Genomic DNA, 27,773 nt, shown 5'->3' on the forward strand with positions numbered 1-27,773 from the left:
TTTCCAGAGGGCCCACCAGCCAGAAACCAGGATATTCGGGGGGGGGGGGGGGCTCAGGAGATGCTCCGGCACCCTGAGGAGGACCACAGTCCCCAGAAACTACTCCCCTCACCTCCTGCTAGGAGGAGGCCGATTGTGGCAGAGCAGTGCCTGGCCCCAGACATCCCCCAAGCTATTCTTCTGAGGCTTTGTGTTTCTCCTAAGGCAGGCTGGGCATAGAGGACAAGGGCTGTGAGGATACAAAAGAGCCTGGTCAGTCCAAAGAAAGAGCTACCTCCTCAAATGAGGTGGCCCTCTCACCCAGCACTATCCCTTCTCCATCCAAGGCCACTGAGGCAGCCCAGCATCCCCACCCTGGCCCAGCAGGTCTCCCCTGTCCTCCTCAGCAACAGGAGGCCACAGAGCTTCTTGACCGATGGGCTTGAAAGCTGGCACACAACTACTCCCCACCACTCCCACATACGGAATACTCGCATGCAAACAGGCATGTACATGGACATCGGCAAAGAAACACACCACTCATATCACGTATGCACAAATGCCAAACACAAAGTCTCACTCAAACACGATCACCCCCACGTGCACATGCATGCCCTCCACAGATATCAAAGACAGGCATGTCCATATACAGCTATACACACACACACACACGAGCACTGCAAGTACTCTCCTTACAGATTTTATATACACAGTTGTGTACTAGATGCTCTGGGGTGCCGCTCAGGTCCCCGGCCCCTCTATCCACTGAAGCATCCACTTGCCCAGGCAAGGTCACTCAGCAGGATGAGGCAAGAGGGAGTTTGGGAGGGGGAGTCGATGCACAGGTACAAAAGGTAGGCCCCACTGCCTCAATTCAAGACAACTCTTTGGGGCTGCTTCCTTCATCCTCCCAGGTGTTGATCAGAGTGCTCCCCAAAACAGCCATGAGTCTGTGCAGAACTCTTCCTTTCTTTAAGGATCTTCAGTCCTCCGGACTGGGGGAGACTAGCACTTTTCTCCCTGTGGCCTGAAGGCTGACCTCTCCTATAGCCTGGGCCTGGAGCCCTGAGAGGATTCCTGTAAAGGCCACCAAGGGGCTGACTCAGGGCTGGGAGCAGATCAAGGATCCTCTGAAATACCTGCAAGTGGTGCTGAAATAGGTACAAAGGAATCTATCCTTCATCTGTGCTTTTGATTCTAGTCTCAAACCCCAGCTGGCCGTGTGACCTTATGCAATACTTCCCTCTTCCGGCCTCAGATTTTCCATATATATAGGAGGAAGTCTGGAGTTGGAGACACAAGCGTCCTGTGATACCTATAAAGGGCTGGCAAGGTACGGCCTAGATCTGAGCTACTCAAAATGTGGTCTATTGGCCAGCAGCACAGCCCTCAGCAGGGAGCTTATTAGAAAAGCAGAATCTCAGGTTCCTCCCAGCACCTGCTGAATCAGAATCTGCATTTTAACCAAACCTCTGGGCAGTGCTGATGCACACTACAGTGTGAGAAGTACTGTCCTAAATGAGCTCTGAAAGCCCTTTCAGTTTCTAGAGTTCTATAAGTTTCTATAGTCTATTGGAGTAGAGAATGTGGGGCTTTTGGTTGAGAGGAGTTATTGATTTGCCAGCTTTTTGTCAATCCCTGGTGACCAGATAGCTCTCTGATTTCTACAACTGGAACCGAGTCCTCTCTCCTGGGCCCTCCGCTGGCTCCCTCTCCTCCATCTGATCTTTGCCACGTTCTGCCTCCTATTAGCTCCTTTAAATGATGGCTAGTGTGGACCCTTTGCACTTTATCTTTGCCCCTTCCTTTAGACTCCTGGCTGGAATGGAGACATGTGGCTACTACCTGGGATCACTGGTTGAGAGCCACACTTAGGGAGGGCAGAGTCACAAGCTGGAAGTACCTCGGTCCCTGAGGACTTTGTGGGGCAGAAATGCCATGCCAGCCCTGGACTACCTATCTCCAGATTAAGTCATAGAAGTAAATTTCATCTTGTCTAAGCCAATTATTTGGGGTCGCTATGACTTGCAGACAACCCCAGTTTTAGCTGATATACTGGCAATTATTTCAGACCCCTTTTCCACCTCTCCCTGCATCTAATCACCAAACCCTTTTTATCTACCTCCTTGATATATCCCAGATCTGTAATCTTTTCTCAACCACTGCCACTTGCACTGAACTCAGACAATCAGAATTTCTTCCCTGGGTTACCGTGTCAACCTTCTTTCTACCTAGTCGCCCTACTTTGTAAGGTCTGTCCCTTCCCATCTGTCTTTCCTACCAGTAACTCAAATCAGCTGTTGTATGAGAAACTTGAATATATATATATTTTACAGAGACCAGTATAACAAAGATACACACCCAAAATGATGACCATTGTTAATATTACCTGTAATTTTTTATGAGACAAATATGACAAAGTTGTGTCATTCCCTCCACAAGGGCCTGATCCTGTACTGAACTGTATCCTTGGAGTATTTTTTCAAACTTTACATACATTTACAAATGAATGTATGAAATGATTTTGTGAATGTTAAAATTTTATCTAAGTGGTGCCGTACTAACCTATAGTTCTGCAACTTGCTTTTTAATATTTTTACGGTTTATCAATTTTGATACCTATAAATTGAGTTCGTTCATGTCAGTAGCTCTACAGTGCTCCATCATGTGAGTATAACAGCACATCTATTTACCTATTGATGAGCAACTAGATTATTTCCTGCATTTTTCTTTCATAAACAATGCTTCACTAACATCCTTATATATGTACGAAGTCTCTGGGGTCTATGGCTGGAAGTATAATTGCTAGGTCTTAACAATAGTGATGGTTATGGGATGAAATGCATCCCCTCAAAATATATGTTCCAATCCCAGGTACCTGTGAATGTGACTTATTTGCAAGTTGGGTCTTTGCAGATGTAATCACCTTAAGATGAAACCACTAAGGTGGGCCCTGATCCAATGTGATCCGTGTCCTACAAGAAGAGAATCAGAGATACACACAGGGAGAGAACACCATGTGAAGACAGAGGCAGAGATCGAGTGATAGGTCTACAAGTCAAGGAACTGCTTGCTGGCAGGGACTTGTGGCAACTGCCAGAAGCTGGGAGTGGCAGAGAACAGATTCCTGTCTCGGGGACTCCCTGCTGACACCTCGATTTGGGGTCTCTAGCCTCCAGAACTGTAAAACAATACATTTCTGTTGTTTTAAACCATACAGTTCGTGGTAATTTGTTAGAGCAGCTGTAAGAAGCGAATGTAGTGGTGGAATCAAAAGACTTGGCCTGTGGGAACATAAGTTGAGGTCAGAGAGTGAGCAGATGAGTCTGAGACAGTTGGGGCTAGACTGGGAAGGGCCTACAATATGACCCTAGATAGGTATTTGGACTTATTCATTCAGGCAATGGATGCCACAGAAGATAAATTACATCAGCAAGGGACACAGTTGGGGTTAGAGAAGTGTCAAAGAAACAGCCATTCTTTAGCCATTTCTGCAGGGGGTTGTTTGTTTGTTTGTTTGTTTGTTTTTAAAGAAGGTTCCACACCTAATGTGGGGCTTGAACCCACCACCCTGAGATCAAATGTGGCAAGTTCCACCACTGAGCCAGCCAGGCGTCCAGAAATGGCCATTCTTTAGAGTGGACTTGTTTGAATCATTCAACTTCTGGGATCTCAGATTTATTCACTTTTTCCTTTAAAAGTGATTAATTCCCTTCCACACACAACTGCAGGATTTGACAAACACAAGTTTGTCATTAACAACCACAGGTTATCTCGTGCTTACTAAACCAAGCCCTGTTTTTAGACATAAGCGGCTAATCTCACTTAATCCTCACAAATACCCCACGAGACAGGCCTGTTATCTTCTACAAACAGAGATTTAAACACACACACACACACACACACACACACACACACACACACACACACTCGGGAAGAAGGTGAAGTGATACGTACTTAGCGAAATACTCAGTTGGATGTATGGCTGTAGGCAAACTACTTCAACTACATCAGCCTAAATTTTCTCATGTTTCAAACTGGCATAAAAGCAACTACCTCTACTGTCCGGTCCACGGTGATTAAACGAAAAAGGTTTTCAAGCTCTTTGAACCTTAATATACGGTGTCGTCACCATTCTCCGGAACCACGTGGCCGGAGTTGGCTTGGAGGGGCGTGGTGCGCCGGGGCCGCCCCGCCCACCCACCGCTCAGCCTTGGCCTCGCCGCTGCGCTCCGGCCGCCAGGGTGCGCTGTAACGCGGCTCAGACCGGCGGGCGGCCGCTCTAGCCGCCCCCGGGAAGTCGCTGTCCTTACCTTCAGAAGCAGCCCGCGCCTCGGTGTGTGCGCCCGCTGGCCCTCCGCTCCGTCCTGCAGCTACCCACTGCCTTCTCGCCGCCCACCATGGCCCTGCTGCACACCGGCCGCGTCCTGTCCGGGGTCGCCGCCGCTTTCCATCCCGGCCTCGCTGCCGCGGCTTCTGCCAGAGCCAGGTAAGCAGGACAGACGGAGACGGAGCTGGGGACAACAGGCCTGCCCAGCCGGGCTGCGGGCGCCCCCAGACATATCCCCCCTCCCCCCAAACGCAAGCACCACACACATGCTTTTTCTGACACCCCTTCGGCCTCGCTGGGCGCTGAAAATTGAGCGCCGGCGCCTCAAAGTAACCCTCGGGGTCCTACATCCCTCCCCTCTTTTGCCCCCAGGACTGCAGGAGAACGTGTCAGCGCGTTCCCCGGGGTTAGGCAGTGTGGCCTTCTACGGCACCCGGACTTCCATTCAAGGGTGGGGGGTCACGAGACGCGGATTCGGCGCGGTGGGGGTGGGGTGGCGAGGGGAGAGCCAGCGGGGCTGAGGTGCCGGGCCCGGACGGCCTGGCGCCCATTGGCTGCGCCGCCGAGGCTGTCTCGCACCGATTGGCTGAGGCGCGGAGGGGCGCGGGTGCCCTTGATGGGCTGCCCTGGGGCACGGCGGGGCTCACCTATCGTGGCCGCCCTCTGGCCTAAGCAGGGTTGCAGGGCCGCGGCGTACTGCCGGTCGTGGGCCTGGGAGTAGGAAGTACTCGAGAGGAAGGTACCCCGCGGAGGCCCTGGCTTTCCAGCCTAGCTTTCTTTTCTGCATCCCCTGACCTTGGCGCTCGGCATCCTCCCACCCGCGTTACCGCCTATGTCGCCGGTGACCCCTTTGCTTGGAAAAGAACAGAGGTGTAGTTCACCTCCGTTTTGTTTGCCCTTAGGGGGTCTGATTGTAGAGAAGTCACCGTTCTTCCTCTCCACCTCGCTCTGCTCTCATTCAGTAAATACTTCGTCAGCTATGAGCCAGGTACTAGACCCTATGCTAACGATGGAGGCTGCGGTGAACATGCCTGACGGGGAAACAGGTGCCACTCAAAAAATTATAAATATGTCATTAAGCCCTGCGTGCTAAGTATTGCCATTAAAAAGCACGGAGTTTAAAGCGAATCAGTAATTCCTTCCTAGTGGATATCTGAGCCAGGCGATTGATTCACTCAAGAAGGCGATTTGGGACAGGATCCTTAAGTACCATCTAATGAATCTAGTCTCCAGCCCACCTCCAGCTATATATTGACTACAAGGAGCAAAGCCTTGGCCTCTTTTATGTGCCTTGGCCTTTCCTTTGATTGTATGCGCGTTGTCTTCAAGTCAGCAAAAGTGTGTCCTTACGGAGCATCGCACTCTTGGCAGTACAATTTTGTCTGGGCTTTCACTGCTCCTTCTCTCCCAGATTTGGCTCCTCCTTGGCCCTATGTCAAGGTGTGCTCTTTAAGCCATGCTACCTAGTGAGCCAAAATTAGGGAGTGGTTATCATTCATGCAGCCAGTTTGGAAAGGGGTGCCTAAACGAAGGGCAAGAGAAAGTCTTTCAACATTGTAGTAACCTTAAAATAATTATTGTTTTATAAATTTGGCTGCGTGTCCTAAAGCTTACTTAAAGTGCTTGGTGAAAATCCCTATGGGTGTGACCTTTTAGTCATTCTTTGAGTTTGAGTGGCTGACTCATTTTTCTTTTCAGTCTTCTCACAATTAGAATGTACATTCCACGGGGGCAGAGACCTTACCTACTTTGTTCCCTGATATAAAGCCTTAAAATAGTTGAGTGCCTGTAGTTGAGGAGGTGCTGTTCAGGTGTAAGCAATGATACTTAATTGGGTAATAGAGACTATAATGATCTGTTCTTAATTCTGATTATTTAATTTTTTGTGAAATAACTGAAGGAGTATCACGAGACCCTTTGGAAAGGCAGTGTGTGGTAGTTGTATAATAACCAGTAGCTAGAAGATCAAAATTGTACTATCTTTCCCATTTTTAACTCTGTGATCTTGAGCAAATTAATTAACTTCTCTTCTTATTTTAAAATAAGAATGTGGGGGCGCCTAGGTGGCTTAGTTGGTTAAGTGACCAACTCTTGATTGTGATCTCACAGTTGTGAGATCGAGCACCACAATTCAAAATAAAATAAGAATGTGAAGGAAAACATTTTTTTTTAACTATTCTTAAACTGTATATTTTAAACTATTTTAATTTTAGTTTTTTTAATATTTATTTTTGAAGGAGAGAGACAGATTGTGAGTGGGGGAGGGGCAGAGAGAGAGGGAGACACAGAATCCGAAGCAGGCACCAGGCTCTGAGCTGTCAGCACAGAGCCTGATGTGGGGCTTGAACTTACAGACCGCGAGATCATGACCTGAGGTGAAGTCGGAAACTCAACCGACTGAGCCACCCAGGTGCCCCTAAGCTATTTTAATTTTAAATTTTTTTTTTTTAGCGTTTATTTCTTTTTGAGACAGAGACAGAGCGTGATCGGGGGAGGGTCAGAGAGAGGGAGACACAGAATCTGAAACAGGCTCTAGGCTCTGAGCTGTCAGCATAGAGCCCGACGTGGGGCTCGAACTCACGGACCACGAGATCAAGACCTGAGCCGAAGTCAGCCGCTTAACCGACTGAGCCACCCAGGCTCCCCTAAGCTATTTTAATTTTAAAGCGCCAGGTAGGTTCCCAGGAAAATTACAAGACATTTGAATTAGAAAAGCTTATCTGAATAGTTTGTACCTAACATCTTTTGGTTTGTTAGCCAACATTGCTCAATGGCTGAGGTTTTGCACTTGTCCAAAGTACATTTGTAGGAATCACTTTGTAGGCCACAGGTTATCAGCATCAGTTTTGTCCCTAGCACTCTTGTTTTCAGCTAGTACTGTCCCTTGAAAACATCATGGTTCTTACATTGTGGGTATAGAGTCTTTACAGTTTTAAGGAAGGGAATGATGAAGGGCATAGAGGTTCTGAACATGATTACTAATGTAGAACTAATCAAATTGGGTATCCATGCTCCTATATTTAGATTAAGATTCAATATGGTGTAGTTGCTTTTAGAATTCTTAAAAGATACACTCCAGAGGCGTCTGGGTGCCTCATATATATACTGTTATGTGCTCAGAAAAAGAAAGATTCCACTCTTGATCAGATCCCTGCCGGAAGACTTGAGGCTTTGGTTTCTCAGAGAATCTCTGTACTCAATAAACTTTGTAAAGAACTTGATGAGTAAGTGCTTTTCACATCATTTAATAAGAATGGCACCTTCTGTCCTTGTGGCTTGGGGCAGCAGTCCTGTCATTGTTGATTAAAGGCCTTAGAGACCAAGACATCTGTTTTGAAATGACAGTTGCTTCTTGCAGGTTTTCTATAATAGGTCTTTGACATTCAAAGTATTCCTTTCACTCACCAGTTAATGGCAGGGATATATACAGGCAGGTGGCTGCAAGCTTTCAGGGTCTAAACTGTGGGTAGGAAATAAAGGAAGCTTTCTTCAGGCCCAGGTCAGAAGTTGTTTCAAGGTATCTGTTTCTTACTATTGCTTAGGTACGGGAACAACTAAGCAGCCTGCAACAATGAAAAAGAACAGAGGGGTTTTGAGTCCTGGCAGTAAAGCTAATGAGGGAGATGGATGGTAATGATAATGTCTCTCAAAACTGTAGGAAAACTAGTAGTAATTGAAAAGCAAGAGGCACCTGGGTAACTCAGTCAGTTAAGCATCTGACTCCTGGTTTTGGCTCAGGTCGTGACCGCATGGTTTGAGAGTTCAAGCCATGCATCAGGCTCCAAGGTGGCATGGAGCCTGCTTGGGATTCTCTGTCTCCTAGCTCTGCCCCTCGGGCATGTTCTCTGTCTCTCAAATAAATAAACATTTTAAACAACTGAAAAGCAAGAAAGACCTGTATTTGGTCATAAAATTATGACCATTTCCTTCTTGAATTGTCTACATACTTGCCTTGCCAGGCTCCATACTGGCACGGTAGAATAGAAGCATAGAAGGAATAATTTAGTAGCAATGATACCAGTGAACAGCAAGCACTCATCCTATTCCAGGCTCTGAGTGTTTTATATTTAATAACTCCTTTCATCCTTATAACAACTCTGTAAGGTGGGTACTGTTATGTGCTCATGTATAAGGAAGGTTGAGATGTAATTGGCTTGCCTGTGTGCACACAGGCTTGTAGGCAGCTGAGCTGTTATTTGAATCCGTGCAGTTTGCTGAGTACTGACATTATCCGAGGCAAGCTAATAAAAGTCTGGGAAATCCAAAAATGGAATAACCTACCCTTTGATAACAGAATTAACTATATGTCACAATTACAGCTATTAATACAGAGGCAGTTTCAACTTGTCAGGAGAGCATAAATTTAACTCTGTAATGCTGTGCTGAGCCATCCATTGTGCCTCCTGGAGGAGTGAAATGAACGAGTGCTGACTGGCCACTGACTAGTTCAAGAGAATCATTTTCAGAAAAGAAATTCTGAATAATTCACTGAGCTTGTCAGCGTGGTGACCGTAGAGAACTTTCACTGTGCTGTGCTGAAACATTTAGTTGAGATTGGATAAGTGATTACTAAAGGAACTTGAGGTATTTCACTTGGGTAATTTGGAACCTTGCTTCCCTAGCTTTCACCTTTCCCTGCAGCACTCCCCCTGCCACCCCTCTGCCCCCAGCTCTTTTTCACCCTTAGCCTTTCTTATGCCTCTGCTGGGAACGCCTTTTTCCTCCTCTCATCGGTAACACTTAGCTCATGTGTCACCTCTTCCTGCAAGCCTTCTAAGCCTATACTATCTCCCCCTTTCCCAGGTTATTAGGTCCTCTCCTCGGTCTCTTAAAACTAATATTCTGTGCTCTGAGCCTGTCTTTATCGCTGAAGGTCATCCTCCGACCCCAGCCTGCTTACAGGTCACCTCTGGGCTAATGTGGTAGATAGTCAGGGGTTGTTTTACTCTCACTGATATTCCCAGCTCTTAGCACATAGCACATCCTCAATGATTGATTTAGACAATCATAAAGACTTTTCTGTAATCTGAATCTGTAAAGAGCTTTTTGCTAATTTATCCTGAAGAAAAGGGGTAATCTTTTTTTCAGAACAGTAATTTACCATGAGGTAAAACCTCAGTTTTGATACATTAATGAATCCTGCTGCTGAGAGTGTGTGTTAGAAACATAGATGGTGCTTCTTGGGTGCACTCTTAGAAATCTCACAGTAGTGGGGCACTGGGTGGCTCAGTTGGTTGAGCGTCCAACTTCAGCTCAGGTCATGATTTCATGGTTTGTGAGTTCAAGCCCCACGTCAACTCGCTACTGTCAGCCTGCGTGGGATCCTCTGCCCCTCCCCCACTTACACTCTCTCAAAAATAAATAAAATAGTTTTTAAAAAATCTCTCAGTAGCTAAAAAATAAAAATAAAAAATCTCTCAGTAGGTTTAGATGAAAGATAGCCTGGAAGTTTTATGTTTTCTATGTTTAGGATTCAGTTTGAGAAGGCCAGATCAAAAAAATTGTTAAGTGATATTTGGTCACTTGATTAAAATAGGATTTTGAGTATCTGAGAATTAATCATTGTTTACCTATTTAATTAAAATGAGAAAATATTGAATTAAACATACAACATGATTGTAAAGAACCTTAGTTCCTTCATATATGAGGAACTGTGTTTTGTTTTTGGACATAAGAATCAACATAAAGCGTAAAGAAGTATTCTGGTAAAACACAGAATCTCCACTGTATAGGCATATAACACAGAAGGTAAAAAATAACCTTATATATTATAAAGTCATTAATCACTGAACCAAGGAAGATTAAGCAGACTTTTAAAAAATGTTAATACATTTCTTAGCTTCTTTTCAGACTTAGTTTTTATGAATCAAGACAAAATTCACTTTGCAAGTTTTGTCCTTATATGCTCTTTCATATTTGGAACAAGGTGATACTCTAGTATAAGAGATTCTTAGTTTTAATTTCTGATACAGTAAATATTGGTAGTTATACCCCACATAAATAAAAGCTATTTCAGACCCCCAACAAGTTTTAAGAGGAAAAACAGATCCAAAGACCAAAATGTGTGAAGATCACAGCTTTAGAACAACATGACTTTTTTTTTCTTTGAAAGACTAAAACATACACAAAGTTGTACTTCTCTTGTCACAGTTGATCTGAGTATAGTCTCAACCACTCATTAAAAATAACTTTTAGGGGCGCCTGGGTGGCTCAGTCAGTTGAGCGTCCGACTTTAGCTCAGGTCAAGATCGCACGGTCCATGAGTTCGAGCCCCACATTGGGCTCTGTGCTGACAACTCAGAGCCTGGAGCCTGCTTCGGATTCTGTGTCTCCCTCTCTCTGCCCCTCCCCCACTCATGCTGTGTGTGTCTCTGTCTCTCTCTGTCAAAAATAAATAAACATTAAATTTTTTTTTTTTTAATAACTTTTAGAGGCACCTGGGTAACTCATTCGGTTAAGCGTCTGACTTTGGCTCAGTGATGATTTGCAGTCCATGAGTTCGAGCCCCATGTCAGACTCTGTGCTGACAGCTCAGAGCCTGGAGCCTGCTTTGGATTCTGTGTACCCCCCTCTCTCTGCCCCTCCCCCACTCATGCTCTGTCTCACTCTGTCTCTCAAAAATAAATGTTTAAGAAAAAAAAAATTTTTTTTAATAACTTATAGCCAGGATGCCTGGGTGGTTGGATCAGTTAAGCCTCCAACTCTTGATTTCCACTCAGGTCATGATCTCACAGTGGTGAGATCGAGCCCCATGTCTGGCTCAATGCAGAGCCTGCTTCAGATTCTCTATCCCTCTCTCTCCCCCACTCTTTCAAAATAAGTAAACTTTACAAAAATAACTTTTAGCCAAAGTAACTTCCATTTCACAGACAAAACTGAGGGGGTGGGCATTGATGCCAGTCCTGCGCAAGCATTTTAGCACATAGCTAAAGAAGCACATAGTTCAGCTTCTGTAGCCACACACATATCCCTTTTATACTTTTTATATTTTTTTATATATTTTATATATTTTTTCTCTTTTTTTAATGTTTGTTTATTTTTAAGAGAGAGAGACAGAGCATGAGTGAGGAACGGGCAGAGAGAGGGGGAGACATAGAATCTGAAGCACACTCCAGTCTCTGAGTTGTCGGCACAGAGCCAGACATGGGGCTGGCACTCAAGAACTGAGATCATGACCTGAGCTGAAGTCGAATGCTTAACCAACTGAGCCACCCAGGCACCCCTACGCTGTCTTGAAATGGCAACAACATGCTTACTAAAATGACCCAAAGCTATAGCCTTCTAGCCTATGTAAAAATAAGAAGTAAAAATATATGAAATTTAAATTATGTTCAGTAATAAATGTGTCTATATCCTCTCTTAGAAATTGTCTAAGAATCCAGTGATTAACCCTTTAACTCATAATTAAATTAGTCCACGATTTTAAGTTACTTAAAGGTCTTGGGAATTGTCTTCAAGCTAACACATTACAAAATACATTGTTTTTCTTCTAAATACCCATAACTCCGGTCTAATGAGAAAAATATCAAATCCATTAGAGGGGTACCCTGCAATATGCCTGACCAGTACTCCCCAAAATTGTCAAGGTGATAAAAAAAGCAAGGAATATCTGAAACTGTCATCACCAAGAGAAGCCTCAGGAGACATGACAAGTAAATGTAATATGGTATCCTGGGTGGAACTTTATAACAGAAATAGGACATTAGGTAAAAACTAAAGAAATCTAACTAAATTGTGGGCTTAATGTGTCGGTTCATTAATTGTAACAAAAGTACTCTACAAATATAAAATGTTAGTAGTAAGAGGAAACTGTTGGGGGGCAAGTTGTGGGAACTCTGTACTAGCTGCTCAATTTTCTGTAAATCTAAAACCATTCTAAGAAATTTAACCTACTAATAAAAGTTAATAAAAAGATACATAAATTTTTATTTTTCTAGTTTAAGTATAATTAACATACAGCATTATTATATTAGTTTCGGTTATGCAACATAAGGGTACAGCAATTCTATGCATTACTCAGTGTTCATCAATCTAAGTGGGCTCTTAATTAATCCCTTTTACCTGTTTTTACCCATTCCCCACCCACCATCCCTCTGGAAACCATCATTTCTCTATATTTGAGAGTCTGGTTTTTTGTTTGTCTCTGTTTATTTTGTTTCATAAATTCCACATATGTGTTAAATGATACAATATTTGTCTTTCTGTGACTGGCTTATTTCACTTAGCATTATGCCCTCTAGATCCATCTGTGTTGTTGTAAATGACAAGACTTCATTCTTTTTTATAGCTGAGTCATATTCTGTTGTGTGTGTATACTATATCTTCTCATTCATCTGTGGATGGGCACTTGGGCTGCTTCTATCTTAGGTATTATGATGATGCTGCAATAAACATAGGAGTGCATATATCTTTCGAATTAGTATTTTTGTTTTCTTTGGGTAAATACTTCATAGTGGAATTACTGGAGCATATGGCAGTTCTATTTGTTTGTTTTTTTTTAATTTTTTTTAACATGTATTTATTTTTGAGACAGAGACAGAGCATGAACAGGGGAGGGTGAGAGAGAGAGGGAGACACAGAATCTGAAACAGGCTCCAGGCTCTGAGCTGTCAGCACAGAGCCCGATGCGGGGGCTTGAACTCACGAACCGCGAGATCATGACCTGAGCCAAAGTCGGACACTTAACCGACTGAGCCACCCAGGCGCCCCTATGTGTTTGTTTTTTTAACTTTTGTTGTTGTTTTCTTTTTTAAGTACTCTCAATACCCAACATGGGGATCAAACTCACGACCCTCAGATCAAGAGTCACATACTCTACCCACTGAGCCAGCCATGTGTCCTCTATTTATCTCCATAGTCTTTTCCACGGTGGCTGCACCAGTTTGCATTCCCACCAACAGTGCATGAAGGTTCCTTTTCCTCCACATCCTAGCTGACACTTATTTCTTGTGTCTTTGATTTTAGCCATTCTGACAGGTATGAGGTGAAAATATGTCAGAATAATTAGTTGAACACATTCAGATTTTTCATAACTTTAAACATTATATTAGGAATGCTTTGTGTATAGTATGAGTAAACCAATGTAAGTTTCGGAAAAACAAAGCCACATAGAATAAAATGTATGCTTGTGTCTAAATAAAAGACCTAGCTTTTTTTTTTTTTTCCTAAGCCTCACACCCCGCATGGAGCCCCATAAGGGGCTTTAACTCACAACCCTGAGATAAAGACTTCAGCTGAGATCAAGAGTCAGACACTTAACTGAGTAAGCCACTCAAGCACCCTAGAAGACATAGCTACTTTTATTATATCAGTTAAACTAGTCTCAAAGGTTTATCTCATTTATGTGAACTTGAATTTTTTAAACACTTCTGAGTTAGTTTCTTTAAGAAAAAACTTTTGTCTAGCACATTTAAAGTAATAGGAATTCAGTCCCTATAACACAATCAGAACAGAGTGCCTTTGAGATTTTTATAATCCAATTTATCAGTACTCTCCAGAGCTGGAAAACATTTCACATTCAGACACTCAGAGACAAAACAAAAAAGCCTTTCTGAATTACAGACACATAGAGATCTTATAGCTCTTTAGGTCTAAAACTTCAGCTCTTTAGGTCTAAAACAGGCAGAGAATAAACACAAAAACCTCACAATTCTGATTAAAAAAAAAGAAACAAACAAAATCACACAAACAATAAACCATATTATGTGTCATCTCTCACCCAACAGAGAATAGATCTTTGCTGTCCATTTACAGAAATTACTGAATGGTCAGATCATAAAACCAGATTCACAGTCATTGCTGCCAATGAGAACTAGCTTATTGGCCATACGTGGAACAGAAACAAAACCCCAAATCAGTAGGGGGTGGAGAACAAGCCAGAGAAACAAGCCTCAGAAATGTAAAGCTCTGTTGCCTCGGAGTGCCAGGGTGGCTTAGTAGATTGAGTGTCAGACTCCTAATTTCAGCTCAGGTCATGATCTGGAGTTAATGGGATCAAGCCCTGCATCGGGCTCTGTGCTGTGTGGAGCCTGCTTCTGATTCTCTCTCTCTCTCTCTCTCTCTCTCTCTCTCTCTCTCTCTCTCTCTCTGCCCCTACTCTGCTCATTAGCATTCTCTCTAAATAAATAAACTTTTAAAAGAAAAGCTTTAAAGTTCTATTGCCAAAAAAAAGGTTCTGTTGCCTCTTGAGATTACTTCAGGGCACTGAGGACAGATGTATACTTCCCTGGCAATACAGTTCACCTGGCCCTGGTGGATGACCTCCTCCCCCACCTCACCACCACCACCCCAAGACTATTAAGGGATAATTTTTAACATTTAACATTTAACATTTTAACATTTATTTATTTTTGAGACAGACAGAGCATGAACGGGGGAGGGTCAGAGAGAGAGAGGGAGACACAGAATCTGAAACAGGCTCCAGGCTCTGAGCTGTCAGCACAGAGCCCGATGCGGGGCCTGAACTCACGAACCGTGAGATCATGACCTGAGCTGAAGTCGGACGTTTAACCGACTGAGCCACCCAGGCGCCCCAAGGGATAATTTTTTTTACGAGATAATTTTTTAAGGTAAAATCATGACTCTCATGTAAATTAAGAGTAATGAACATTGTCCAGCATTTTTTAACTTTGTAAGTAGTGAAGGAATCAGTAGGATGTTACAAGCAGTTCTTGTTGATTTTTAATTCCTAAATACCTCAAAATTCTGTCTTCCTCTCAAGCCCTCCTGCCCCATCCTCATTCAGGCCCTCCTCTAACTCTCTGGCCATGTAATGAGCCACTGCAGTGAGTGATCCTTCTACATCTACTCTGACCACTCTGCATTCAGTGCCCCACCTTGCTCGCAGATGGGCTCTAAAAAGGCAAGGCTATCCATGCCACTCCCCTTACCTGATCAACAACTCTAACCCTCCTCACACCCAAAGAAAACAACTTTAATGACTCCACATGTTCTCATTATATCCAAGATGAGACACACAGGAACCTGTATTTTTTTTTAATGTTTTTATTTATTTTTGAGAGAGAGATCTAGTGAGGGATGGGCAGAGAGAGAGGGAGACACAGAATCCAAAGCAGGCTCCAGGCTCTGGGTTCTCAGCACAGAGTCCGATGCGGGGCTCGAACTCAAAAATTGTGAGATCACGACCTGAGCTGAAGTCGGACACTTAACCGACTGAGCCAGCCAGGTACCCCAGGAACCTGTATTTGTAACAAGTTCTCCAAAAGATACCCCTTAATAATTTTGAGAACAAGATAAAACCCAAGCCCCTTTGAGGGGACAGTATCACATAATACTCTTGCCCTTGTTTGCTTCTTTTGTGTCATCTTTTACCACTCTGTTTCTCATAGCCCTCTTTGCCTGGGAATTCAGGACAGGTGTGGGCTACTTTAAAAGCCTACACATGCACCCTGTCCTCCCCATCCACCTTCTCCTCCTTGCATTTGTGTTAAAATCTTTGGTCTTCTGCATTCTTCTGCAAAGAAATGGATTTTCAGCAGATCTGAGATGTCTCTGGCCATGGAAATCTAGCTACTATGACTGATTTCATTTTATTTCCCATTTCAGCTCCTGGTGGACCCATGTGGAGATGGGGCCCCCAGATCCCATCCTGGGAGTCACAGAAGCCTTTAAGAGAGACACCAACAGCAAAAAGATGAATCTGGGAGTTGGCGCCTACCGGGACGATAATGGAAAGCCTTACGTGCTTCCTAGTGTCCGGAAGGTGAGTTTGCCGTTCATCTCCTGCCTTCTCAGGGTGGGTAAACTGGAGAGAGCTCCTAGAGAGTGGCAGAAAGAGCGCCACACTGGGAGTCGGGAGACCTGGGTTCTAGTTCTGGCACTAACTGCTTGAATCACTCAGGTTGTCTGCTGTGGTCTCCTTGGCTGTAAAAGAGACAGATTGGAACTGTGTGGTCTTTTTCAAGATTGAATTTACGTGATTTTCTACTGAAGCAGGCATCGTCTCGTATTTAATCCTGAGGGTGCACATAAGGACGAAGAATTAAACGTTGCCTTCTGGTGATAAGAATAGCCCTTTGTGGATGAGGGTTACTGTGGTTATTTTCCATTTCCTCTCATGTTGATTGCCTTAATAAAGCTCTCCCACAGGCATGCTCTGTCCTTTCTTCCTACTGCACTGTAGAATAATTTGTTTTATTTTTGTTGTATTTTTATTAGTAGTTTTTCTATTGGTTATCATTATAACTTTAAATAATCCTCTTAGAACAGTTTTTTTGAAAGAAAGTATGAGTGTCCTTTCCCTCTGCACCTCCTCTATTGATATATGAATGCTTCTTTGTCACTTCTCAAAGTGGGGTGGTGATGCATCATTCCCCCATACAGGCACAGTGAGTGAACATTTCAAAAGAATACTTCCAGGTGAGGGTAAGGAACTCTCTAACCATCTGAGCTGCGCACTATACAGCAGGCTGGCCCAGCCCTCATGAGCCACTGAAATAGTAGAACATGGCCTGAATGAACCACTGGAAGAAGAAATTTCTTCCAAAAGTGTGGGAGTGTGCGTTAGGTGTCCTCTCTGTGACTCTCTGAGTACAAAAAAAGGGCTCAATTGTGAGGAGAAGACCCATTGAGAACTGCTGGCTGCTGGGTCTCAGGCCATGCAGAAATTGCTCTGGTCTCAGCAAGTCAGTTTAAAGTACTCAGCAAGTATTAGCTATTTTGCAGGCTGGAACACCACCACAAGCTTTTGTACATACTTCAAGTTGTTCCCCCATTCAGCTGAGATTCAGGAAGGTTACTAATTTGCTGAGACTCACACAGCTAAAGGGACAGCCACGCCTCCATCTCCAAAGCATGAAGATATGTGGCTGTTACTGTTAACGCTTTGAAGTTCTGAGACTGGCGTATACCTTGAAATACTACTTTTTTATGTATTTAGTTTGATTTTATCATCTCATATCTACTTATAAGTGTTTTAAGTGTTGCTCGTAAACCTTGTTCTTGTGCATTCCAAGAATGCCATTTTATATTAAATATTGACCAACAGAACACTGTACCCATTCATATAAAAACCTAAACCATATAAAAAATATATATGACTTTAAAAATTAGAAATATTTCTGTTCTGCAATATAAAATATTAAGTATTCTACTTTTTTTATAGTTTGTATTTATTTTTGTGTTTTCAAGATTTTCTTTAGATTCCAGTTAACATGCAATGTAATATTAGTTTCAGATGTAGTACTTAACCCTTTTCCTTGGACAGCACTTCCAAAATAAAAACAAGGCTTCACTTCCTTTATATTGAATATATATGTTTAAGTTATAAAACATTAAATATTAATCACAGTAATTCCAGGTAAGGAGAAGAAACTAAGCGGGTGCATTTTCTCTTGTCTAGGCAGAGGCTCAGATTGCTGCAAAAAATTTGGACAAAGAATACCTGCCCATTGCAGGACTTGCTGAATTTTGTAAGGCATCTGCAGAACTAGCCTTGGGTGAGAACAATGAAGTGTTGAAAAGTAGCCGGGTAAGCAGAGCAGACTCTGGCATCCTACAGTCTGTGTTTAAATTTAACAGTTTAAACAAATGTGAACTAATTTAAACAAATAGAGATACATCACTTTGTATGATGGTTGTTTGCAGTAACCACACTATTGCTAATATCTCTCCTTTAGAAAGTAAGTTGGCACTTGTTAAATAAACGATTTCATATAACACCAATCCCAAAAATGCAGCAGTAGTCCTGAAAATGGAATAGTAATTTGATTGAAGATTTGACACTGCTCTGTGTATGCCTATGTTTATCTTGTACTGAATATGCTTTAGAAACTTAAAAAATGAAAGGACAAACTACAGGACGCCTGGGTGGCTCAGTCGGTTAAGTAAGTGTCTGACTTCATCTCGGGTCATGATCTCACGGTTCGTGAGTTTGAGCCCCGCATCAGGCTCTGTGCTGACAGTGCAGAGCATGCTTGGGATTCTCTCTCTCCTTCTCCCCCTGCCCCTCCTCACTCAAAATAAGTAAACTTTTAAAAAATAATAAAATGTAGCAATATTATTATAATGTATTGATTTGCTTTTCAAGGAGCTTTGATGTTCAGAGACACATTGAATTTTGTATAATTCTAGAATATTTTAATGTAGTGACCATGGTATATGTATAAATTAGCCCTTATTCATGGGGAGCGAGTTTGGGTCCTGAAAGTTTCTCATCTACCATATGATACTAATAACAAGCCCTAAGGAATTAGCTTCTCCATCAGCAAACGTGTTGGAAACTGAAGAGGTGGCTGTTTTGAGAACTCCAAGGAGAATCAATCTGTCTCTTAGCAAATGGGGAAATGAAACAATTAGTGCTGTTTTCTCGTTTGCAAATACCCATTTGGAACATTGTCTTCAACTTCTGAAAAATGAAGGGCAATGGCTACAGAGTACTGCCTCTGTGGGCTTGGCCTCGGTTCTGTATCTGTGGGCCTCTAGCGAGTGTTGGACCTCCCTGACCGTGGTGTCTCTCCTTCAGTATGTCACCGTGCAGACCATTTCTGGAACCGGGGCCTTGAGGATTGGAGCCAGTTTTCTGGTGAGTCTGGAAACTCCTTCAGGAAAAAGCTGTAAGACAGTCTGTAAGCTGAGGAGGAGGGTGTTTTCCTATTGCATGTGTGTTTGCTGACTTCTTTCCACATAATTGGAAGATTTCCTATTCTCTGATAAATGAAGTCACGAGTAAGGAATATGAAAGTACTTTAACTAATTTGGATTTAAGTTTAAAAAAAAAATTACTTAAAAACTACAAGGAAGATATAATAATAATAAGGCACCTGGGTGGCTCAGTCAGTTAAGCATTTGACTCTTGGTTTTGCCTCTGGTCATGCTTTCACGGTTAGTGGGTTCGAGTCCTGCATCAGGCTCTCTGCTGATAGTGTGGAGCCTGCTTGGGATTCTCTTGCCCTTCGTCTCTCTCTGCCCCTTCCCCGTGAACATGTTCTCTCTCTCTCTCTCAAATAATTAAACTTTAGAAATTATAATAACAATAAATATAATTTATTGAGCACATATGTTACTAGCAGCTTTTGTTTTAACTCAGTTAATCTTTATGAAGGAGGTTCATTTAATGCTATTTTACAAATGAAGAAAGTGAGGCCCAGAGAGGTCCCTAACTACACAGCCAATTTCCTTGTCAGAGCCTGGATTCCAACCCAGGCAGTCTTGATGCTGAGTCATACCGTCTCTCAGTCATTACTGTCTCTCAGTCATTGAGATAAACTGAAGAGAAAAATAGAGAAAAATGTCTTCCTCCATAAACTATGTCACTTTATTTTTCCTTCATTTTTCCATTCCCTTTCATCCCATTTTTTAGCAAAGATTTTTTAAGTTCAGCCGAGATGTTTATCTGCCCAAACCATCCTGGGGAAATCACACACCCATCTTCAGGGACGCTGGCATGCAGCTACACGGTTATCGATACTATGACCCCAAGACATGTGGCTTTGACTTCACAGGCGCTATAGAGGACATTTCGGTAAGTGTGGCTTTCAGGGCAAGAGGGGTGAAGGAACAAGCTTCCTCGTGGAGATTTGATGCCTCACATCTCAGTCTCAATATCTGACTTAAAATACTGGGGATGAGCTAATTCTTAGAACTCATATTATCTTCGTTGATCAAAAATAGTGACCCTACAGCATTTCAGGTAAATTATCTTGTTGAGGGCTGCAAAATCATCTGTTGGTTGTCTTTTTAGAAAATGCCACAGCAGAGTGTTCTTCTCCTGCATGCCTGTGCCCACAATCCCACGGGAGTGGACCCTCGCCCTGAGCAGTGGAAGGAAATAGCAACAGTGGTAAAGGTAAGGAGACTGAACTGACTGGTGACAGTTCTGTGTTCAGTAACTAGCCTTAGATGTTTGCCTTGGCAAAGTCTTAACAATGGGAATTAATTACCCTTGAGCCCACATTGTTAAGTTGTCAGGAAAGAACTTCTCATTTGCATAATTAGCAGTTCTTAATTGATGATACGTGAGCAGCTTGCAAATAATTTTTGTTCCTCAGCCTAGATGTGGGTAATTCTGATAAATCTTGTCATTGACTAGCCTGTACAGTGGGTACCCACTGGTCCCGGGATGTCTGTCGTTTGCCCTGGTCCTTGTTACTTGTTCATCTTTTATACACTGTCTCATGTCCCCTCCTATCCTTGCCTGTTTGCTCAGCATTGCCATTACCATTCACAGCATCAGCTGTCAGAGAAGGCCCTCGTCAAAATTTTAATGGAGGAGGGGCACATTGGTGGCTCAGTGGGTAGACTGTGTAACTCATGATCTCAGAGTGTAGAGCTTGAGCCCCACATTGGGGATAGAGTTTACTTAAAAAAAAAAAATTCCAAGGGAGGAAAATATTCCTCTTGTGTTTTCACTTCTTTTGGTTTCCCTTTCTTTACATTCTGTCAAACCTAAGGTGTAAATAAAATGAGATGGGGGGGGGGGGGTACAGAGAAAGAACATTCAGAGAGCACTTTGAAGATGAGATGGTTCTCATGAGGCCTTCCCATGATTTCTGGGTATAAGATGAGGCTGCCAGAGTTACATTAGCCCCAGAAAAGTCTGATGCAGGTCCTGTGTCGACTGGACCACAGTAATTACCCAGACTCCTGTGGGCCTGAAAAGAGCTTCCTATTGGATCAAGCAGCTTTCTGGGAAGACTGAAATTAAGAGTCTCTTTTCTTAATGTCTTTTTGAGGGACCATATCCACCAAAGTAAAAACATATATAATGATACCTTAACTCAAGGAAAATTAAACATCTCCAAATTGCCAGTTGGAGAGAAAACTGTGTTGACTCTATGTGAGGCAGACATTGTCCCAATAAGCACAGGCAGCCATGTGGGTTGTCTTGAGAAGGACTCCCTAAAGCTTTGCTCTTCTCTTTCCTTCCCAGAAAAACAACCTCTTTGCATTCTTTGACATGGCCTACCAAGGCTTTGCCAGTGGTGATGGTAACAAGGATGCCTGGGCTGTACGTCACTTCATCGAACAGGGCATTAACGTTTGTCTCTGCCAATCCTATGCCAAGAACATGGGCTTGTACGGTAAGCGGAAGGCCCCAGTCTGTGATGTCTGTCCCAGTGAGAAGCACTGGAAAAGGACACCACAGAGTGTCTGTGCCTGTCCATGCGTGTGTGTTACCCAGAGAGGAAAGACCGGTAACGTGGCTCTAACTGATCTTAGTCACATCATCTTTTGTGTCTCTTAATTCCTCCAGCAGAGAAAACTATTGTTTCTCTAAACAAGAAGTAACCGTTCCATGAGCCAAGAAGTTGGATATAATAAGAGACCTTTGAGTTCTCAGACTTTGTTTCTGTTATCTCTAAAGTCACCATACTGGATGTTGAAAGGTTTTTATTTATAACATATTTTTGTGGCATTGCTGATGGAAGCATAACATGTAGCAAATTGAATCATTTGCTTCAGCATTTTACATTGGAAAACTAGAAGACAGGATCCCTTTTTGTCTTCTCAGGTGAGCGTGTGGGAGCCTTCACTGCGGTCTGCAAAGATGCTGATGAAGCCAAAAGGGTGGAGTCACAGTTGAAGATCTTGATCCGTCCCATGTATTCCAACCCTCCAATCAACGGGGCCCGGATTGCCTCGACCATCCTAACCAGCCCTGACCTGCGAAAACAATGGTAAGAGCACACTGCCACTCCCCAGCCATCTGTCTGTCCCACCACTGATCTTTCAAAGCTCCTTTATAATCAGCAACTAGTGACATACAAATATCACGCAGCCTCCATATATGGAAGAGGCAGAAGGGAGAGAGGAGTGGGCATTTTTTTTTTTAGCACTTCCAAATAAATACATTGGAGACAAATGATTGAGAAATGGCAGGGTTTTTTATTCTGTTATCTCCATGCTAAGTAAAACCTGCCTTCTCCTCAAATTGAGTTCAAATTGAAGTACCTTACATAGGAAAACTTTTTTAAGAACACTATATTTTTGGTTCTTAATCCTAGTAATAACTACCACCGAACCAGTATTTCTGCTTATTTTGAGTTTTTATTTTTCCTACCATCTGAATCTCTTGGCCCCTGTGCTCTTAGTGTTACTCGATCTCTTTAACCACAGTCCACATAAGACAGATATTTGTATCATGACTCTGAACACATTACCTGTAAACATATATATAACTGACATGGTTGTCCAAACTTAATATTAGGCTTCATGTGTTGTATTTAAATTTTTTTTAATGTTTATTTATTTTTACGAGGGAGAGAGAGCATGAGCAAGAGAGGGTCAGAGATGGGGGCACCTTGGTGGCTCAGTCGGTTGGGCATCCAACTTCGGCTCAGGTCATGATCTTGCAGTTTGCGGGGTCAAGCCCTGCATCAGGCTCTGTGCTGACAGCTCGGAGCCTAGCGCCTGCTTTGGATTCTGTGTCTCCCTCTCTCTCCTTTTGTCTTTCTCTCTCTCTCTCAAAAATAAACATTAAAAAAATCAAAAAAAGAAAAAAAAAAGGGTCAGAGAGAGAGGGAGACACAGAACCCAAAGCAGGCTCCAGGCTCTGAGTTGTCAGCACAGAGCCTGGTGCAGGGCTCAAACCCACAAACTGAGATCATGACCCGAGCCAAAGTTGAACACCAAACCAACTGAGTCACCCAGGTGCCCCTTCGTGTGTTATATTTTAATATTTTCTTTTTTTTTTTTTATTTAAATGTTTCCTGAATGCCAGTTGCATCCATCTACCTTGAATTTATGACCTACTCATGAGTCAAGACACACAATTTAGAAAAACTTTATCACCTACTAATGGGTCCTGACACAATGTAGAAAACCTTGCTCTAGATCAGAGGTTGGCAAACTTCTATGGATCAAATCTCGTTTGTTCCCTGTTCTTGTAAAGTTTTATTGGAACACAGCCGCACCCCTTTTTGATGAATTACGTGTGGCTGCTTTTATGCCATATAGCAGAATTTAGTAGTTGTGACAGAGAGCAAATGGCCCACAAAACCTAACAAATTTATAATTTAGCCCTTCATAAAAAGTTTTCCATGTTAACTCTACTGGAACTTTAAAAAAATAAAATTTAAAAAGTAAAAAATAAAAAGTTTGCTAACCCCCTGCTCTATATAATTCAAAGTTAATTAACCAAGGGGCATCTGGGTGGCTCAGTCAATTAAGTGTCCCAACTCATGATTTCGGCCCAGGTCATGATCTCACAGTTTGTGGGTACAGGCCCCACATTGGGCTCTGTGCTGAACGTGTGGAGCCTGCTTGGAACTGTCTCTCTCCCTCTGCCCCTTCCCTGCTCGTGTTTTCTCCCCCCACCCCACCAAATAAATAAACAAACTTAAAAAAAAAAAAGCCAAGATGCCCATGAACGATGTGATTTGTTATAACAAGAGTTTGTCCTGTGTAGCCAGTTAATTGGGGGAATAGATTCCTGAGTAGCTTCCTGAAGAGAAAAGCTAAATCTGTTGTCTGCTGTCTGCAAGGAACTTTATCTGCAACCCCCCAACTTTTCACATGACAGCTACCTTAAATTAATCCTGTGAAACATTGAAGTAAGTCTGGTTCAGGGTAGTTCTTTCAGTTCAGTAGTCCATGGAGGGCTTACCAAAATATTAACTACTTTTTAAATTCTACTTTTTTCCATTATAACATTAACGTGTAAATACATTTCAGAAAGTTTAGGAGAGGGAAAAAATTAACTGTAAATATAGTCACTGTAACCCAGCTTTTTTCTTCACTATTTTTCATCACTGTAACATACTATATATTTTACTCCTATATATGCGTGTTGTAGGATTAGTTTCGATTTGTCTCTTAGAATTATACTACGCTTTTTTTTTTTAACGTGTGCACATCAGTACACATCGAAAGTCTGTAGTGTACAAAGATGACAAAGGTAGTATGCTGGATGAGTAAGACATTTCTACCTGTAGAGTTTATAATCCAGTGAGAAAGGTACGTGTATGGCATTGATAAAAGAGACAAGGAATAAAGGCGGATGAAAGGAGCAGCCATCGATTCTAGGGGGAAATGAGGGAGGACCTAATGAAGACAGCAGCATGCAGGCTGTGCCTTGAAGAGAAAAGGCGGCTTTTTTTCCCCCAAAGGAGATGAAGAGTAAATGAAAACCGGCAGATGTGCATGAAGAAAGGCACACATTACACGATGTGCATCAAAAGTCCCAAGTGGTTTTTTGTGGCAAAGACACTGAGTGGGAGGAGGATGGAGAAGGCAGCAAAGCTGGGAAGGTGGGAGCAGATAGATCATGGAGCACCTTCACTGGTATCTTGAGAAGTCAGAAGTTCATTCTGTGGGTAGCAGGGAGCACGGAAGGGCTTCACCAAAGTTGCCCTAGATCTGGCCGTGGTCACACTCCCTGCCTCTAGCACCCCGGCCTCAAAGTAAATGGAGCTGGAGAGATGGAACCATAGGAAATGTAAACCCAGTGCCATCCCTAGAAGGGCCAGGGCTCCAGCTCCAGCCAGTAATCACTCTGCTAGTGCCGAGTTGCCAACTTGCCATCTTTTCCAAGGGAGGACAAATCCATGTTTTTAGGAGCAAGTGCCCAATTGTAAATGTTTAACGAGTCACAAATGACTAGGACTCTCATTTGACTTGTAATTGGCTATTGTGATCTGTTCTGTGTATGGCCTCATCATAGGTGGTTAAAGAATGTGAACACATAAGAACTGGGGGTAAACTATAAATGTTTCCACAGTCGTCTAGTTGCTGAGAACAGATAAGAATTTCCTCTAGAGCCATAGGAATAGAATGGGAAGAGGAGATTCTGAGGAAAGCAGTGATTATGTACAGAACCGAGTGAGCCATGTGGATCAGGACTCAGGACTCCTTTCAGCCACCCAGATAGAATTACATCTCTTCCTGGGGCCTTCAACACAGCACTGTTCTATGGGTTCTTACCTTCGCTTGCCTCGTTCCATAGTTGGTTGTTCCCAGGTTTGTTCCCAGTGTCAAGTTGTAAGATTTACAGGCAAGGACTATGTCAAGCCTCCCTTTCTCCCTACCACCTAGCACATGGCTTGGCACATTGTAGCCTCCCAGTGCACTGTCTTAACTGCAAACGCAGGAGTGTTTCTTCCATCCATGTTAAAAATAAAGTCATAGTTTACTATTTAAAACACAACTTTTGCCCCCACATAAAGTATGGAGAACCTTAGCCTTCCTCGGTTTGAGTCGTTCTTTCATTTTTCTTAGTAACTCAATTATGTTAATCATTTTAGCTGCCTAATCAAAATAGTGTTCTAATAGAAAACAGAAGGCTTTAACTAGCATATAACTCAGGATAGTACAAAGAATTGAGGCACACTAGGGGAATACTCATGTCAGCTGTGGCTTGTCTCTCAGTGCTTGTCCAGAATTGAGCTGCATCTTGGTGGGTTTTTGCACAGGTTGCAGGAAGTAAAAGGCATGGCTGACCGCATCATTAGCATGAGGACTCAGCTGGTCTCCAACCTCAAGAAGGAGGGCTCCTCCCACAACTGGCAGCACATCACTGACCAGATTGGCATGTTTTGTTTCACAGGACTGAAGCCTGAACAGGTGAGTGGACTCCAGTTTCTCCTCAGCTGACCAACTGATGAGTCTTTGCAAAATGATGGAATTCCTCATAGATCACTTAGCTGTTCAGATGACTGTTAAAACAGTCATTTGAAGCCCTTTTAGGTAAAGGAAGAGTGTGGCATTCATTTTGTTTTGTTCTTAGTCATTTACCTGTCTGTGTCCCCCATGAGGTTGCACACTGCTGAGGAGCAGAGCACGTTTTGATCATTTTTGTGACCACTGCTGCTTCTCTGAAGAGTTTCCCAAACCAAAAGGAGCCTGAATATTGATAGGAGACATAGCTGTTCCATAGCTGGATTCTGGATCTATCTTTCCCACAAATGCTGAAATGAGATTATTTTTTTTTTGCCTGTCCACACCTCGGTATTCTTCATCCTACTTTAAGATAGCATTTTGTCCTTCTCTCCCTCTGCACTAGCCTACCAAATTCTGGGAATAGGGTTTAAACGAGAAAATAGAGTTTTCTGTTATTTTCCTGTTTTAACACTTGGCCACCGTGCCACACCTGGCTGGGCAAATCCCCCTGCCTGGGAGTGCTCCTGTACTCTTTTCTCTGCAGGTGGAGAGGCTGACCAAGGAATTCTCCATCTACATGACAAAGGATGGCCGCATCTCTGTGGCAGGAGTCACCTCAGGCAACGTGGGCTACCTTGCCCACGCCATTCACCAGGTCACCAAGTAATTTCCCTGCTGAGAAAGAGCAAACAGCCTTCCTGTCTACAACCTCTGCTGTTGTGAGATTCACACAGAGGAAGGAGGAGGGCGGGTGGCGGTGAGCAGGTCATTTCTTTTCAGCGACAGTACTTAACACTCAACCATTGTGTTTCTCGGAGAAGAACATGTAGTGAAATAGGGCAGAGGCATCTGTGGCTGGTGTCTGAAACTTTGTGGCTCAAAACCAAACTCCTGCTCATGCTTTAACTCCAGCTGTTCCAAGAGTTTACATGTACAAGAAAGCCCAAAAAAACCTGTCGATCATGCCATTGCAATGTTTCTGAAGCTTTAACTGGAGCACCATATGGTGTTGGGGCACCTCTGCAGATCCAGCACGAGAGTAGCACCTACAAGAGGTGTTGTGGGAAGACCTCATTCTAACATTAGCAGTCAGTCCCGTGTCCTCCCGTGATTGAGCAAGCTTATCAACAGACCTTGTTCCAGAAATCATGTTTCATGAAAACCAGCAAGTCTGCTGCCATTGCAGCGAGGAAAATAAAAGATACTGTTTCCTGTCTTATTTAAGGGGGGGGCGGGGGAAGGCCCTTCTTTTTAATACTTTCAGGCATTTTAATGTTCCTCTCTTCTCCCTTATCATTGCTGTTCTTTTCCTTACGCACAGAGATCTATAACTAGCCTAGATTTTCACCCTCTTCTCTTGCTCAATTGATCATCAACCCCATCCTATAGGATTTACTTATTTGAAGAATGAAGAACATATTTTACCGTTCATCCCATACCCTCACCTTTCTCATCAGAGAATAGCAGAGAGTAAGTCACTGCACTTAATTTTTGTGCCCTCTTCAATGATGGTCTCCTGTCGAGGTGTCGCCTCTGCCCAGTTGGACCCCTCACTTCATCCAGTGCGGTCATGCAGTCTCTCATCTCACATCATGAGCAGGCCATGCAGGGCAGACCAGGAAAGAGGATATCTGGGCTTTGGTTTTAACCTTTGTGTGCTGCCAGCTAGGCTCAGGCTTCACCCTCTGGAAAGAAAACCGCCATCTGCTCCGATCACGTAGACTTCTTGCAGCCTGGTTTCTCTGTTTAAAATAAAGATACTGTAGACCCCACCACTGTCTACTATGTTATGTTTTTCTTTAATGGGAGGAAAGGGTGGGAGTGGCTCTGTGTCCCAGAAGTGTGCGGTCATGTTCAGCTGCCCATAAGCCAGTGGGTGTGTTAGCTGTTCCGAATGTAAACTGAAGCC

At 43.2% G+C, this 27,773-nt stretch overlaps 1 protein-coding gene and 1 long non-coding RNA gene across 2 annotated transcripts in view; one reads left to right on the forward strand and one right to left on the reverse strand.

The window, feature by feature from the left end:
• The window catches only part of LOC128313167 (uncharacterized), a 30,855-nt gene extending 26,627 nt beyond the window's left edge, over window positions 1-4,228 (reverse strand). The window contains exon 1 of the long non-coding RNA XR_008293482.1: window positions 4,036-4,228. This is a non-coding gene — a long non-coding RNA (uncharacterized LOC128313167). The remainder of the gene's footprint in view (window positions 1-4,035) is intronic.
• Window positions 4,229-4,263: 35 nt separating this feature from the next.
• Window positions 4,264-27,636, forward strand: GOT2 (glutamic-oxaloacetic transaminase 2). The gene is made up of 10 exons (XM_027075892.2): window positions 4,264-4,468; window positions 15,875-16,031; window positions 17,670-17,798; window positions 18,792-18,851; window positions 19,629-19,790; window positions 20,010-20,114; window positions 21,198-21,348; window positions 21,780-21,945; window positions 25,678-25,828; window positions 26,409-27,636. Exons 1-10 carry the CDS (start codon window positions 4,380-4,382, stop codon window positions 26,529-26,531), a joined length of 1,293 nt encoding a protein of 430 aa, XP_026931693.1. The 5' UTR covers window positions 4,264-4,379; the 3' UTR covers window positions 26,532-27,636.
• Window positions 27,637-27,773: the final 137 nt, after the last annotated feature.

Source organism: Acinonyx jubatus, chromosome E2 (genome assembly GCF_027475565.1).
Source record: "Acinonyx jubatus isolate Ajub_Pintada_27869175 chromosome E2, VMU_Ajub_asm_v1.0, whole genome shotgun sequence".
Lineage (NCBI taxonomy): Eukaryota > Metazoa > Chordata > Mammalia > Carnivora > Felidae > Acinonyx > Acinonyx jubatus.

Excerpts from the sequence above, each read along its gene's own strand:
- GOT2 (XM_027075892.2), top strand. The coding sequence starts at position 4,380 with ATGGCCCTGCTGCACACCGGCCGCGTCCTGTCCGGGGTCGCCGCCGCT. Across the intron at positions 17,799-18,791 it reads AAGTGTTGAAAAGTAGCCGG|TATGTCACCGTGCAGACCAT; the intron begins GTAAGCAGAGCA and ends TCTCTCCTTCAG. Across the intron at positions 21,349-21,779 it reads CAAGAACATGGGCTTGTACG|GTGAGCGTGTGGGAGCCTTC; the intron begins GTAAGCGGAAGG and ends TTGTCTTCTCAG.